At 38.7% G+C, this 15,421-nt stretch overlaps 1 protein-coding gene across 6 annotated transcripts in view; it reads left to right on the top strand.

Moving 5' to 3' along the window:
* The window catches only part of ALS2 (alsin Rho guanine nucleotide exchange factor ALS2), a 51,996-nt gene that overhangs the window by 22,647 nt on the left and 13,928 nt on the right, over positions 1 to 15,421 (top strand). For 5 of the 6 annotated variants that reach the window (XM_041124338.1, XM_030016907.1, XM_030016909.2 and 2 more), the window contains exons 13-30: positions 26 to 188; positions 933 to 1,064; positions 1,267 to 1,395; positions 1,772 to 1,842; positions 2,210 to 2,276; positions 2,565 to 2,767; positions 2,910 to 2,975; positions 4,723 to 4,821; positions 5,416 to 5,580; positions 7,990 to 8,101; positions 8,402 to 8,479; positions 8,573 to 8,706; positions 10,836 to 11,024; positions 11,306 to 11,423; positions 12,003 to 12,160; positions 13,483 to 13,605; positions 14,661 to 14,837; positions 15,224 to 15,269. In XM_041124338.1, the coding sequence (XP_040980272.1) occupies positions 26 to 188; positions 933 to 1,064; positions 1,267 to 1,395; positions 1,772 to 1,842; positions 2,210 to 2,276; positions 2,565 to 2,767; positions 2,910 to 2,975; positions 4,723 to 4,821; positions 5,416 to 5,580; positions 7,990 to 8,101; positions 8,402 to 8,479; positions 8,573 to 8,706; positions 10,836 to 11,024; positions 11,306 to 11,423; positions 12,003 to 12,160; positions 13,483 to 13,605; positions 14,661 to 14,837; positions 15,224 to 15,269 (2,230 nt within the window). The remainder of the gene's footprint in view (positions 1 to 25; positions 189 to 932; positions 1,065 to 1,266; positions 1,396 to 1,771; positions 1,843 to 2,209; positions 2,277 to 2,564; positions 2,768 to 2,909; positions 2,976 to 4,722; positions 4,822 to 5,415; positions 5,581 to 7,989; positions 8,102 to 8,401; positions 8,480 to 8,572; positions 8,707 to 10,835; positions 11,025 to 11,305; positions 11,424 to 12,002; positions 12,161 to 13,482; positions 13,606 to 14,660; positions 14,838 to 15,223; positions 15,270 to 15,421) is intronic. The other variant, XM_030016910.2, reaches the window with a different exon arrangement.

Here is a 15,421-nt window from a genome sequence, read left to right as displayed (position 1 = left end):
GTTCCCCAATGGTCCCATCATTTAGAGACTTCTTGAGTAAAAACCAGGAGCTGTTACAGAAACTGTCTGAGAAGAATGAGGAAAACCTCCAGCTAGTGGAAGTTCTGAATGCTCTGTTTTTCATGCCATTTGGACGACTTCATAATTACGCTAGAACTTTGCTAAAGCTTGCCACGTGTTTTGAAGTGGTAAGCTGGCTTTGTTATCTGTATCTGAATAAATATACACGTGAAACTTATGGCTCGGAAGTAACTGTGTGAAGCAAATGCCAGGTAATTAGAAATAGCTTAGTCCTCAGAGAAGCTACCTCTGACTTGTGTTTGCTGCAGGGAAGATCATGCACGTTTATTTGTGCAATCTTGCACCACGCCTGCACAGATCACATGGCAGATGTTACCCTGCCAGAACTTGTTTGTGTGCCTGAGTACTTAATTGCAAATACATTATTCTGATGTTTGCCTGTTGCTTTTCAGTTCCATTTGGCATCACTACTGTAGCTATCCTTGGCTGTAATGCCACCCATTTGGATGTATGTAATTGCATTCTTTTGAAATGGAAGATGACTAAGCAGGAACAATAACTGCTTGTACGTTTATCCCAATATAGTCATTTTAAGTATTACCCCTGCAATTATTAGCACTACTTCTGCTAGAGCTTGTTAAGCTGCAAGAAGGTAGATCATGTAATTGTATATTATTCATTCTCCTCTTAACGTTCGTGGAACTTCTGTGATTTTAAAAACTCCCAGCACACCAACAGAACATGTGACCAAGAACATAACTTGGCCTCCACTGTTACTTTATTAACCAGACCAACTGCCATGCATTTGGTGCCGATTTAATAAAATGAGCAGTTGCATTGCAGCTTGGTTAGTGTTGTTGGTACAGGTGTTCAGAAACACTCTCAGGTCTGTCTTACCTTGTGCCCTATAGGCATCTCCAGAATACCAGAAGCTACAGGATTGTAGTTCTTGTTATGAGAGCCTTGCTGTCCATCTTAGCAGAAAAAGGAAAGAAGCAGAATACACACTTGGCTTCTGGAAGACCTTTCCTGGGAAAATGACGGTATAATGACAATTATTAGCAGCTTGAATCTCTTGCTGTTAGCATTACACCCCGTGTCTGTTAGTGATGGTACTGTCCCAGTTGCACTTCTCACTTTTCTAATCTGTGTTCCTGTACCACTCTTTAACTTTAGAAAGGTTGGGCCTTTACTATGAAAGACAAGTAGCACTGACCTTAATTTTGTTTTTCACCTTACCTGTAGGATTCCTTGCGGAAGCCAGAGCGTCGTTTAATCTGTGAAAGCAGCAATCGGGGCTTGTCACTACAGCATGCTGGAAGATTCTCTGTAAACTGGTTCATCCTCTTTAATGATGCTCTGGTACATGCTCAGGTAAGCCAGCTTGTGTCCAGGAACAAAATCTTTTCTCTGCCTCAAACAACATGACATATTTTTCATATAGCGAAGATAAGTTTTTGCACCGTTCACTGCAATGTTGCTTGAACACTTAAAAGTGATATTTTTTCATGTTTACATCATTTCAAGTTTATTTGTACTTTTTTTTGGTTTAATGTTTGACTGTTGTTGCCCGGTGATTGGCATGGTTTCTGTTGGCTGTTTCTCAGAACAAGGTGCATGTAAGGAGCCTGTAATGCTCAGTTTTCCCTAGTCCTCAAAGAAAGCGAAAAAACTGTTCAGAAAAAGCATGGGGCAGGGGTAATGGATAAGTACCTGGTGAAGCTTCCCTTTTCCTTCTCCTTGCCTACAGTTCTCAACACACCATATTTTTCCCTTGTCCACACTGTGGGTAGAAGCTCTTTCAGAAGAAGCTGGTAATGTGTGAGTATTCTTGCTTATGATGCTGAAATAGTCAGGTATCTTGGGAGGGAGGATGAGCATTTTGTAACCAACTGTTGTAAACTAGGAGTGGAATTGGCTGGATGCAATCGTGTCTACCCTCTTTCTTGTTTCAGAAAACTTAGTGTATTTTTATGTCTTAAAAAAGTATAAACATCAGAAAGAATAAGGTAGTCAGGAGGGAAGCGAGCAGTCTTTCCTGCTGCTTCTTTTGACTGCCGACTTTAATATTAAAGTGAATGCTAGCTGGGGTGGGGGAGGGAAGATACAATATTCATGCTCTAAGAAACCTTGCCTTTTTCAGTATGAAATTTCACTAGATTAAAATAGTTTTTGCTCCATCATGTAGGAATGGATTGAAGATTACAACACCAGAAGAGCAGCTTGTTCTTGTTTCTTCAACACCACAGGAAAAGGTAGGCATATCTACAAATTTTCCATGGCTTCAGTAATATGAATGAGTTTTTCTCTCCTACTGTGAAACCAAATAGGGAGAAGTATCACCTAAGTATTCACCAAGAATGAAGTCTTCCTACAACTTGGTATGCAGGTTGACTATACACTGTGCTTGAGTGTAGCAGTGCTCCATTTTACAACACTCTACTGAGGAGTGCGATGGAGATTATTGTAGTTGCTGTAGAGGTGAGATTCAAGGCAAAGACAGATGTTAGCTAAATTCTGTGATGAAATGCTTTCTGTTTCAGACCAAGTGGCTGAGGGCAATCAGCCAAGCAGTGGATCAGGCCCTTAGAGGGACTTCTGACTTAGTTCTATATGGAGCTGGTGCGAATGTGCCACGACAGGAACCTCCGATTTCTCGCAGTGCCAAATACACCTTCTATAAGGACCCTCGATTTAAGGATGCTGTTTATGATGGGAGATGGCTTTCGGGAAAACCCCATGGCAGGTAAAAGCGTTTGAACATAACAGTTGAAAACAAAATGAGGTGGTTGCTGTATCAATAAGTAGGCTTACTCACAGAAGTTATTTGGGAAGTGTGAAGTGAAATGATTATCTTATACACATGTACGGCTTTGTATTTTTTCCAGAGGGATCCTAAAGTGGGCAGATGGAAGAATGTATTCTGGGACTTTCCGGACTGGACTGGAGGATGGGTAAGATCCTCTCACTACTTGTGGAGCCAGAGGGCAAGAAATACCTTTTGCTGTAGAAGATAATAACAAAAACCTTGAAAGGGTTTGCAGTGAATCTTACTGACTCAGCGTTATGTATGTTAACAAGATATATCTATATATTGATATATAGATAATTTCTCATTTATCCAGAGGTATGCTGGCTCTCTTCACAACAGACTCTGCAACTGCATGATTAAAAATTTGCTCTTTCATAAAAGCTGAAACTAATTAGGGTAATCAGCTGTAGGATGGAGGAAGGAAATGGTAAAACAGTGGAGGAGAAAGAATGGGTAGGTGGGTGTAAAGCTCTAAGCAGAGGAAGCCAATTGAAAAGTCTGTGGTCAACTTTCTGCTGTACAGGCAACTATTAACTTTTTGTGTTGCCATATTCTTTCAAAAGTTCTGGTATTGTTTTTCTTATCCTTCTAAAAATGCAATGCCTTTCATGCAATGTAGTGATGCATTTTCTCTAATGTTTTCCTTGCTGTATTTCTGGTAGAGCAAGGGTTTAGTAATTCAGGAAGGAGACAACAAAATCTTGAATGAAGATTTCAGGGTTTGGGTGATGAAAACAAAACTAATGAGAGAATGTGATCCTGATGATTAAGATAACTAGTACAGAGGAGTTTGAAAATAGGATGAATGGAAGTTCTGGACATTATCAACTTATCTGGTGAAACAAATAAGACCTCTTGAAAGTAATTTAATAATTTATTACACAGCTTTGAATTAATCTATGGACTTCATTGCTAAGAATCTGCCTAGGGCACTACTGAGGCTAAGAGGTTACCTTCTTTCCAAAGGTATTTTTATATGAATCTTGTGAGCAGACATGTCTGTACTGGGCAGGATAAAAATATATGAGAAGTCCTATTGGCTTCCAGATGTATTTTCAAAGTATTGAGTTGGAGGGGAAATTGAAATGTGGTCTGGCTGCAGACAGCTTTTTAAAGTGCACCTTAGCTATTGGTATAATGTCAAACTATAAAACCAGACTAGAGCTTTGGTCATGTGGTGATTTTAGGGTTGTTGGAGATGGAAATATTGCAAACCAATCCCCACCAGAAATAAATGGATTGGTATTTAGCTATAACTGCTAGGATTATCAAATGCATGCTACAGTCTCAACACTTAATAGTAATGTCTGGTTGGGGTACATGTGCTCTCTGGAGAACCTTCATAACTGGATTTTAATCTCCTCAGAAGATTAAAATCAGTAAATAAAAGTTGTGTGTCTCATTCTTTTCAGGCATACTGAAATTGTGAACAATTCTGTGCCAGTGTTTGAGCATAATTGGAAGCAAGCATCTTTTTTAAAAAATATTGTCTGTAGAGATATATGTTTTCATCTTTCCCTGGAATAAAGGTGTGCTTGAATTATTAAGTCCTGACAACAAAAGTAGAAGCAGTGTTAGGATGTGAGAAGACTTGTGGCCTTCAGAAAGTTGAGAAAAATGCTGTAGTGTGGTAGAGAGGGGAATACTTACAACGTGCCACAATCAAACAGGAGAAAAGCACTACGGACTAAATTGACCTAGTGATGTTGGAATTCCTGCTTTCTCTTAAAAAAAAAAAAATCTGTAAGTGCTGTAGTTGAAAGAGGTGTTCTAAAAATGATATAGAGCATTCTGATTTTAGAATGGGTCTGTGATATATATCTGCTCCTGTTTTTAATGAAATGCGTTAGTATTATAGCTGCTTGTGTTCCATTTCCGTGCATTGACAGGTATGGTGAATACAGAGTGCCAAACAAAGCACTGAATAAGGATGACCATTATGTGGGGTACTGGAAGGAAGGCAAAATGTGTGGGCATGGAGTTTACAGGTAACGTAGTGTTTGTGTTGCTGTCATTGCAGGAGAGCAGGGCTGATGCTCTGGCACACTGCTTACCAAGCCTCTGTATGTCGCTTTCTTGTTACATTTCAGACTTGTGGTTATAGTTAGCTTGGCTTATTTTCTGCTTTGCTTTTGGTAGATGGCTCACGATGCATACTTGTAGTGTTCTGTTATTAATGTCTGTTCTAATGTTGCTACCACCTTTCAGTAATAGAGGATTCTTTCTTCTGAGAAATAAATATAACCTCTCATGGCCTTGCTTGTTGGGGAGAGAGTGGCTTTGAAACAACAAAGCATCAGAAGGCTTGTATTAAAGGCTCGCTTTTATCCCAAATATACTTTTACTATAGTTCCTGCTTGATGTGGCTGTAATGTAATTCCTAGAAGGAAAAAGAGAGGGTTAAGCTGTTTGGCAGGGGTAGGGGGGAACAAAAAAACCAACCAAACAAAAAAAAAAAAAAAAACAAAACAAAAACCACCCAACAAAAAAAAACCAATCAAAGAACCCAAATCAACCAAAAAAACTCCAAACTCACAACAGAAAAGTAGACTATAGGAATCTTACTCTCTTTTTCATTACAGCTATGCTACTGGTGAGGTGTATGAAGGGTGTTTTCAGGATAACATGCGTCATGGGCATGGTCTGCTACGCAGTGGGAAGCTGACCTCTTCCTCTCCCAGTATGTTCATTGGACAGTGGACAATGGATAAGAAGAGTGGTTATGGAGTTTTTGATGATATCACAAGGTAATGCTTCAGTTCCATGAATCCTTAAAACACTGCTATGACATGCAATTGCAAAAAGAGTAGGAAAGGATTTGATCTGTTAGAAGCAGTGGTAGTGCATGTATCTTTTTTTTTTTTTTTTTTTTTTTTTTTTTCTTTCCTTCTTTATAGTAGGCTTTTTGGGTTGATGATCTAAAGAATTGGGTCTAGAGACTGCTTTTTGGTGCTGCTTCTGGAGTAAATGTGGGGGGTTTTGTTTTGCTTTGGTTTTTTTTGCCTTGCTTTCCTATCATACTCCTGCCTGAAAACTAGCACTGAATATGGTATCTTGTTGAGGTATCTTGTTGTGCAAGTGCTGAAAGTTTTATGAATGTCATGTGAGGAGTATTCTTTCATCTCAGGCCTGCAAGGCTGGGTTGTTCTGTGATCAGATGGGATATACAGGACTAGGTAAATTTCAGCTTGTGCTCAGGTTTTCCATTGACTTACTTTGTCAATGCAGCAGAGGGAAGATGCTTTATCTCAGGGCAGATTAGTAAAATGATGGTCTCGGAAACAAAACTGCACTAAATATGTGTGCTAAATGAATACTCTCTGAGCACACACAGATCAATATAGTTTGTTTTTTTCAGTCACCAATTTAATGCTGTTTTTTCCTGAAAAGAGAGCTTTTGTTGAGAGCCCAAGAAAACTGGTTTTGGTTTAACTGAAAGCCCGCTTAAAAAGCAAAGTAGTAAAAAGTCTGGAGGTGAAGGGGGTGTGGGGGAGTGTGTATGTGGATATTTTCCTGAAATGTCTGTAGCATGTCTAGGTTATTTCCTGATGTCAGTTTTGCATCTCGTCTTTCTCAGTGGTGGTGGTTGTTCTTAGACTCTAGTGTCAAGATGTCTCCACATGCTTTATTTAGTCATTTATTTACCTAGGACAAATGATCGAGATGGCAGCTTTCTTCACAGATCCTCTCACCTCCAGAATTTGTAAATGCAGTGGTAGGTCATGGCGGGGAGGAGTGTGGCATTTCTTTCTTTTCCAGAGTTACTCAAATATGAGTGAGCTGCCCTCATGGTAGTTTTCCTTCTGGTCTCAGGGAAGGATATGTGCATATGTTTGTGGCCTAAGGATTCATTTTCTTCACTTCTTATTCTTCAGCCCAGACAAATAAGGAATAGCTGCAGACACTCTATAACTTGCTGTCGTTACTGCAAACCAGTCATTTGAGCAAGTGGGACTTCTACTCTGTTATGTTTCCATCCTGGTAACTGAGTATGCTGCATCTGTCTCTTCAAGAAGCCTTCACCCAGCAGAGACCCCTGTAGCTGGCATGATGAATCAGACCAGCATCCTGCTAGGTTATGGGTCCAATCAGCTGGAAGATACCCCTGAATTTAGATTAATGGCTGGGCTTGCTCTCTTGACTATGACCATAATTTTTCCTGGGTACTAGAAGGAAAATGCTCTGTAATTAGCAGGCTTCTATTAAATCAATCACTATTTTCCCTCTAAAACCAAACATAAGTCCTTGACAAGTTAATTTTTTTTTATTACTTGTATGGTGAAAACATGTTCTTTTTCAGAACAACTGGAAAAATAGATTGTTTCAAAATATTTGGGACTTGCACTTGGTTTCAAACACTGTAGACTGACCTCTGTGGATTTACACACATAAAGTATTTTAAATAGCAGTCTGAAGGAGGCTGATGTTTACTTGTGAGAAATCTTTAATTGTCTAATAATTTTTTTAATGGCGTGACCTTTGTTAGGCTATTATCCAGAAACTTTCTACAATGTGAACCGTTTCCTTACAGTTTTTGCACTCTAATATTTTCAAAATGTCATGCGTGACTTTGTAGGTCTCCCTCCTGTCCCCCAGTAGAACAGCTTGGTTTCTTTCATTTATTACCCTCTCAATTTGAGTCATCTGAGCTTAGGTAAAGAAATCAAAAGCTTTGGCAAAAAAATTGCCAATATAAATCAACTTGCATCTTTTCTAAATAACTGTTAAATACATCGGGTAAATGCCTGATGAATCCAAAGATCGCCTTTCATGTGCAACTTAAGTCTTAGATGTTAGCCGACCTGGATCAGCTAACAAGTTTCCCTGTTTCTTATGTGCTGTTGGAACTGCTCAGGTTCCTTTGGGTAGGAATTGGGCTTAATGGGGCCTCAGCATTGTTTCAGATCATCAGGAACAGTTTGCTTGGATGTGGGCAATTTGCAATGTGAATTGTGAAACGAGTTCATTACAGTATACTTCTATCAAAAAGAGTCTTTATTTCCATGAAGCTAGTGAAACTAGATTGACAGACCTGAAGCAAGTGCTGTATGACTCTCTTCTAGTGGTTTCTGTAATGGTCAAATATCGCAGTAAAGCCAAAGAAAGGATATAAGTGTACTACTTAGACTGTATTCTCCCTACTCATTTTTCTTCAGAGGAGAAAAGTATATGGGAATGTGGCAAGATGATCTTTGCCAAGGCAATGGTGTTGTGGTTACTCAGTTTGGACTGTATTATGAAGGAGCCTTCAGCACCAACAAAATGACGGTGAGTTGAACACTGGACTCTGTGCTGCAGTGACTTTTCCTCTAAGTGTGGTAGCTTTTTGGGGTGGATAAGTGTATGTTAGGCTGTGTAAACCTTCTGTTCTTCTAACCTTCCATTGTCCTGGCTTTTTAAACTGTCTTTATAATCCCTGCTCTGTTTTATCTAGGACTACTTCAGAAACTGCTTTTAAAAAAATAATTTACTAAGAATTAGTAACAGGTTTTTCAGTTTATCTTTAGATCTGTGGTCTGGCCTTCTGTTGTAATTACTACTGTGTATTCTTTATGATTTTCTTTATAGGGGACTGGAATCCTGCTTTCTGAGGATGATACAGTCTATGAGGGGGAATTTTCAGATAACTGGACTCTGAGTGGAAAGGTTGGTATTAACAGTTGTCACTTGTAAACTGTTACCATCTAAATAAAAAGTCTCTTTCCTTGTCAGTTAAATTTTTTATTATCTTCTCTCAAGGGAACACTGACCTTGCCAAATGGAGATTATATTGAAGGTCTCTTCAGTGGAGAATGGGGATCTGGGATAAAAATCACAGGAACCTACTTCAAACCTAGTTTGTATGAGAATGAGAAGGACAAACCTAAAGCATTGTGAGTGTTGAATAAGAAATAATTTCTCATATGGTTCAGTAATACTTCAGAACGTAACTATTGTCTTTTTTCAAAGGCCAGTTAAAAATATTTTTTCCAAAGAAACAGTGAGATTTTGAAAATGTTTTTCCCTTTTCATTCCTCTTCCCTCCTGCTTAGGAAATAAAAATAAGATAAAAAACCTTCTTTATAGCTGTTCTTGCTTTAATTACTACTTGATACCCAAGTAACAGTATGAAATTACAGGATAGCTGACATGCGGCTACTGTCCTGTAGCAGTCTCAAAAATTTTTTTTATTTACATCTGAACTGACTGTTAGAACCGGAGTTCACAGCTGCTGCTGACTTTTGAGGTACTGAGAAGGACTAAGTTACATTTGAGTCATTAAGTCAATCACAGACCTCTCTGCTGTCTGCCAATTATTCTGTTGGTAAATTAATTCATTTAGTATGTCATTTAATAATGCCAGTGAGGATGCATTTGGACAGAATTAGCTAGTTATTACAACTCTTCCAAACAATGCATAAGAAAACAGTAGAAAAATCTGCTGAATTGCAAAAGAGAGCATTTTAACAACCTGGCAAAGATAATTTTGAAAAGTATCCCTATAACTCTATTTATAGCAGATGCATTAGGTCAATTTGCTTAATTATCTCTGGGGAAAAAAGCCACATTCTTTTTATTTAAGTCATAACAGATATCTTTGAGTAGAAGAAATTTAAGTAAATTTAAAGAGTTGTTGGTGAAATTTCAGTATTTGGTAGCACTATATACTGATTTACAATAGTAGTAATTGTTGTACAGGATTCAATATCTTTGAAGCATATTCTCAAATTTCAGATTAAAATGAGAAACACAACTTTAATGTTTTTATATAGATTACTTCTCAGTATGCTTCCTGAAGTGTTCACTGGTAATTTCTTTTGACAGTGCTGACACCTACAACAGGATGCAAAGTTAAGCAGGCCTCCCTGCTGAACTGAACACTTGCAACCTTAGCAGCTGTCTGCTTTTTACCCCAGTAGGGAGTCTATGAATAAATGTATGTACATATTTGTGAAGATTGCTCATGAAATAAGGGTTTCATCTACCCTTTTCAGGCTCTCTTGAAGTTGAAAATCTTCTGGTATAATTTGTGAAAAGGCTTAGAGCTTACTTTTTCTGCTTTGTGAAGCTGGAAGCATGGGACATACCAGCGTTGCTAGTTCTCATCTCAAACATGGTGGAAAAAATATTAACGAAAGGTCTGATGATTTCTGACACTTGAGTTAAATCAAGATAGAACTGTTAACCCTGACAGCATTTGTTTGCTTTACGAAAGCTTTTCAAAGCCCAACATTTCATTATACGTCTGAGATATCTATACCTATATGTAAAGTAGGGAGAACAACAGTTCTTGGTTTTCTTTTTGCTATAGAGGATCCCTCAGCTTTAGCTGTCAGTGAAAAGATGCCTGAGCTTGTTTTACTCTGTACCAGCACATCCCTAACATGTCGTGCAACATCATATGTAGATACTACTTTAGGGGCAGGAGCCATATGCCTATCCTTGGTATTTATCTGTGTAGCTATGCTACTTGTACGTTCCAGGATAGTGAGATATTTGGGACATATGTGTACTATGTCCTTGCTAACATGAATGTGTCCTGAGCCTTCTGAACGAATACCAGTGGTGAAGATAAGCCTAGTCAAGTGCAGTATGTCCTGTTTTCTTGGAAATCAAACCAGTCTTTTTTGTGTTTAAACAAACTGTTTCCTGGAATACTGCAAGAAAGATTAAGACTGACTTGCCTAATGTAATAAGGTTCATAGTTGTTCCCACACGTAGGTATTAAAAATGTTTTAATCTTGTAACATTATAATATGTTACATGGATTAATGTATGTTAGTTAGCAAGGAAAAAAGATTTAAGGATAAGTATAACTTTTTGTAAGTTAAAAGGTGTTGAAATTCAACACATTAATTAAACAGTAGGTTCTAGGTTTATTCTTAGTGATAGACTTGGTTCACAGTGGAGACTGTTAAGTATATCAGCTTTTGGTAAAATAGTATGAAATGCTAGATTGACATTAGCCATAGGTGGTTTTCATAGCTGAATGTGTTGTTTCATGACTGTTTGATTTTAACAGACTGACTGGTCATTTTACTAGGCGGAAACTTGGGATCCTGGCAGTGCCTCCTGATGAGAAATGGAAGGCAGTGTTTGAAGAATGCTGGAACCAGCTTGGTTGTGAGAGCCCAGGCCAGGGGGACAGATGGAAGGCTTGGGACAACATTGCGGTGGCCCTGACCACCAACCGACGGCAACATAAAGACAGGTTGGTTCTCAGAGAATGTAGTCAGCAAGACAAAAAGTATTGAGAAAGAAACTGCAATCACATTCTATTCTAGACTAGAAACTCTGATTGTGAAAGTTCAGTTAAAACACCACCAACAAATCCTAAACAAAATCAGAACTCTCAATACTCTGTACTATAAACCCTTTCAGGGACTTACTGATGTTTAGAATTAGTTCAGTTGTTAGCTTCAGGGTTTTTTTTCTACTGTATGTGTCTCGTAAATAATCTGTACAATGTCTTTGTCCTTTTTATAACTGCAGCCCAGAATTACTGAGCCGCTCACATACTCAGACACTGGAAAGTTTGGAGTTCATTCCACAACACATTGGTGCCTTCACCCTGGAAAAATATGAAAATATAAAAAAATATTTGATAAAGGTATTGTGACTCTCAAGTGCTCATATAGCTTGTTGGTAAGGCATGACGTCAAGCTCACTTGTAGTGGCTTTCCTTAATTCCTTCCATATTTCCATTCTTCTAATCCATGTTGTATTCATTCATGTTTGCTCATAACTTCCTAGTTTAGTGAATTAAAATCCACAACTAAGACTAAAATCATTGTATACCTAATGGATACTGCCTTAAAGTCAGTTTCTGCTCAGTTACTGTTTTAATTCTTACACATTGGATCCCAGCAAAGCATCTTGAAATACTTGCTAATTATGGTATGTTAATTTTAATAGCAGTGGACAGATGACTAGTCCAAGGAGTAGCACACGTTCTTGTATTATCTTGACTCCTCTATGAGCTGTATTCAGCTAATACATAAATTTCATAATCCAAATGGTAATTTGTTAAATATAGCTCATTTTTTTATGTACTTGGGTTTTTTTGGGGTTTGTTTTTTTTTTCAAAGCCTGTTGTTGGATCTCTAATCCATCTCTCTTGAATTCCATTTTTTTTTTTCTTGTCTTGCATTGATCTATCTGCCTGGCCAATTAATATCTTTCACCTCAGGCTTGTGATACTCCTCTCCATCCATTGGGCAAGCTGGTGGAAACACTAGTAGCTGTCTACAGAATGACGTATGTTGGAGTAGGAGCAAATAGACGATTACTACAGGAGGCTGTAAGAGAGATTAAGTCCTACCTCAAACGCATCTTCCAATTGGTTAGGTAATGAGACTCTAATTTTCAAGTCAAACTACTGCTTAATTAATTAAAGATGTCTCATGTACTGAAACTGTCTAGTGTTTATGCAGTCCAAGTGTGGCAGTATCTTTACTTTGTTTTGGGGGTTGCTTTTATTTCCTTAAACTTTTTAAGGAGTCTTGAATATTCTGTCAAAATAGAAAAATTAAAATCTTCACCACAGTGTATTACATCCTACATCATACTTCAAAATGTGGCTGTAAGCAGCTTGTCTTGAATGTGGGTGTCCTAGTTTCAGCTGGGATAGAGTTAACTGTCTTCCTAGTAGCTGGTACGGTGCTATGTTTTGAGTTCAGTATGTGAAAAATGTTGATAACACTGATGTTTTCAGTTGTTGCTAGTAGTGTTTAGACTAATGTCAAGGATTTTTCAGCTTCTCATGCCCAGCCAGCGAGAAAGCTGGAGGGGCACAAGAAGTTGGCACAGGACACAGCCAGGGCACCTGACCCAAAGTGGCCAACGGGGTATTCCATACCATGGGACGTCCCATCCAGTATAGGAACTGGGGGGAGTGGGGGTGGGGGTCTCGCTGCTTGGGGACTAACTGGGTGTCGGTCGGCGGGTGGTGAGCAATTGCACTGTGCATCATTTGTACATTCCAATCCTTTCATTATTGCTGTTGTCATTTTATTAGTGTTATCATTATCATTATTAGTTTCTTCTTTTCTGTTCTATTAAACCGTTCTTATCTCAACCCGCAGGTTTTGCTTCTTTTTCCTGATTTTTTTTCCCCCATCCCACGGGGGGGAGTGAGGGGGAAGTGAGTGAGCGGCTGCGTGGTGCTTAGTTGCTGGCTGGGGTTAAACCACGACAGTGGGTTTCCAATTTAGTGTCTCTAGATATCCATGCTGTGAAAAGACAGAGTTCAAAGGGTATAGAAGAATAGTGAGGACTGTGACTTGCAGTGTATTCCATTAAAGCTGTTACCAACATGGATGAGCAATGTTCCTGTGAAGTGTTTGCTTAGATTCTTGAGAGCAGTTACAGCTTGAATTGGGTCCTGCCAATCTGAAAGCAGAAATACTGCAAATTATTAACTATTAGAAGCCTTGTGTGGAGGCAAGTAAGTGATGGCAAGATAGAAAAGGTATCTTTGGCATTGGACGGGTTGGCCTTCCTAAGTTTTCTTCCAGGTAGATGGTACTGTACATCTGTTAGCTATGCTGTTTTAGTCCACCATGTATTATTTCAGCTGACTTTTCTTTTTTCTCTAGTCTTGCTTTCTAATGCTGTGATTTGTGGAAACTTCTTGAAATGAAGATGTTATTGTGTATATTGCCGTTTAGGTTCTTGTTTCCTGATCTTCCGGAAGAGGGCAGCACAATTCCGCTTCTGCCAACAGAGACAAAAGGAAGGCGATCATTTTGCAGTGGGAAATCTGACTCCAGATCAGAATCTCCTGAGCCGGGGTACATAAAGGAAAAAAAAAAACAACAAAAAAACAACTAATGAAGGCTTCATTTTGTTTCTCTTCGCAGTTTTCTCTCGGGTGGGGGAAGAAAGATATGCATGATTAACTTATGTATATAAGCAGATTTTTTTATTTTTTCCTTTGGGTCTGATGATAGATTCTGATAGGCAAACTTCCATGTAATCACTGTAATAAGCATTTCATCCTTGTTCCATGCAATGGGTCTTTACTTAAGCCCAAACTTGCTTTTGTCTGTTGTGGGTAAACAAGTTCAGGCTTGGGCCTGGGCTTCAGAAAACTATTTGGGATATGAGCACTGGGGGTAATTCAGGTCCAGTGCACACATACTGCATCACAAATAGCCAGTGACGTGGAACTCACTCTTGTGTCCATCATTGTCCTGTCCACAGCAGCCTCAGGCATGGTCAAAACAAGGAAGAGGGATCAGTAGAGATAGGCTCCAGCGACCTGTGCAGATGGTATTAGTGGGCACCTTCAGCTTCCCCTGTTAGGATTACAGCTTGAGGCCAAGCAACTGCTGACTTTATGAAGCCTGGAGTGTGAGTGTGTGGAGCTAGGTCAGGTAATTTAATGGGTTTTAGCCTATTTTCTAGCTTGTGCTTTGAAGGTGAATTTCAGCTGTCAGCAGAGGGGCTCAGATTGGGGGCTAAATGATTAGCATGAAGATACAGGTAAAACTTGAACTATAATATAGTACAGTATTCAGCTTTTACATTATACAAGGAAGAAAGCCAATGTTCTGTTTAAAACACATAAACTACAAAAAACCTGCACCACAACCACTCCTCCCGCCCCAAACCCACCTGTATGTGGACTGTAAAGGAAAATTACTCTTAAGTATTTCTTCGCAGATACTATTTGATGGATTTGTACTTATTTTGTTATTCTTATCCCTTATAGAATAGGCTTGTGCTAAATGAAAGATTTGTTCCAATGATTTCTTTTTCGTTCAATTTTTATAGATAATTAGTTTTTTTTAAAATGTCTTCCTCTTCAAACCACCCCCCTATCTTTTTTTTTTTTTTTTAATAGCTATGTGGTAACCAGTTTCGGCTTGCTGCTCCCTGTATTACTGCCACGACTCTATCCTCCTCTATTTATGTTGTATGCCTTAGACAACGAGCGTGAGGAAGATATTTACTGGGAATGTGTTTTACGTCTAAACAAACAAACTGATATGGCTCTTCTAAGTTTTCTTGGCGTGCAAGCGTGAGTATGCTTCAACAATAAAACAGAACTCAGAAAAAGATTATGGCGTGTAATTAGATAAAGCAAATAAACCCTGTTGTCTAAAGTGTTTTCTTTGATTAAAATGCATCTAAACATATCTTCCAGCTAATTAGTATGGTTAAGAGAGAGGGACTCAAAACTTCCCTCTTCCACAAGGTGGGTGGGGTGGAAAAAAGATGGGCATTGCTACAAAACTAGAGTGAGGCATTTCAAATTAGGCTATTTTCCAGCTAATTGTGCTAGATGTAGTTGATCCTGTAGAAAGAGCTGTTGTATCTCATAGAAGAACATGATGACTTCATTTTCATAAGGTGAAAAACCCTTTAAGACTATGCTCTCTCAATAGACTGTTGCGTTTCTTGCAGGAAATTTTGGCCAGGAACTGTATCCATACTTGGAGAGAGTAGAAAGGTATGTTCATTGGGCCTTGACTTACAGTATGATTTGACCAGGCTTTTTGCTTAAGAGTTGCTGTGCTATCTTGTTTCCTTAAGATTTGTCTGCTACTTAAAAGCTACATTAGTGATTTCTTACAATAGCTGTCAGTCCAGCTTTGTCACTTA

Source organism: Aquila chrysaetos, chromosome 6 (genome assembly GCF_900496995.4).
Source record: "Aquila chrysaetos chrysaetos chromosome 6, bAquChr1.4, whole genome shotgun sequence".
NCBI lineage: Eukaryota > Metazoa > Chordata > Aves > Accipitriformes > Accipitridae > Aquila > Aquila chrysaetos.
Note: the sequence above shows the minus strand (reverse complement) of the source record. Positions and strands in the feature narration are given on the sequence as shown.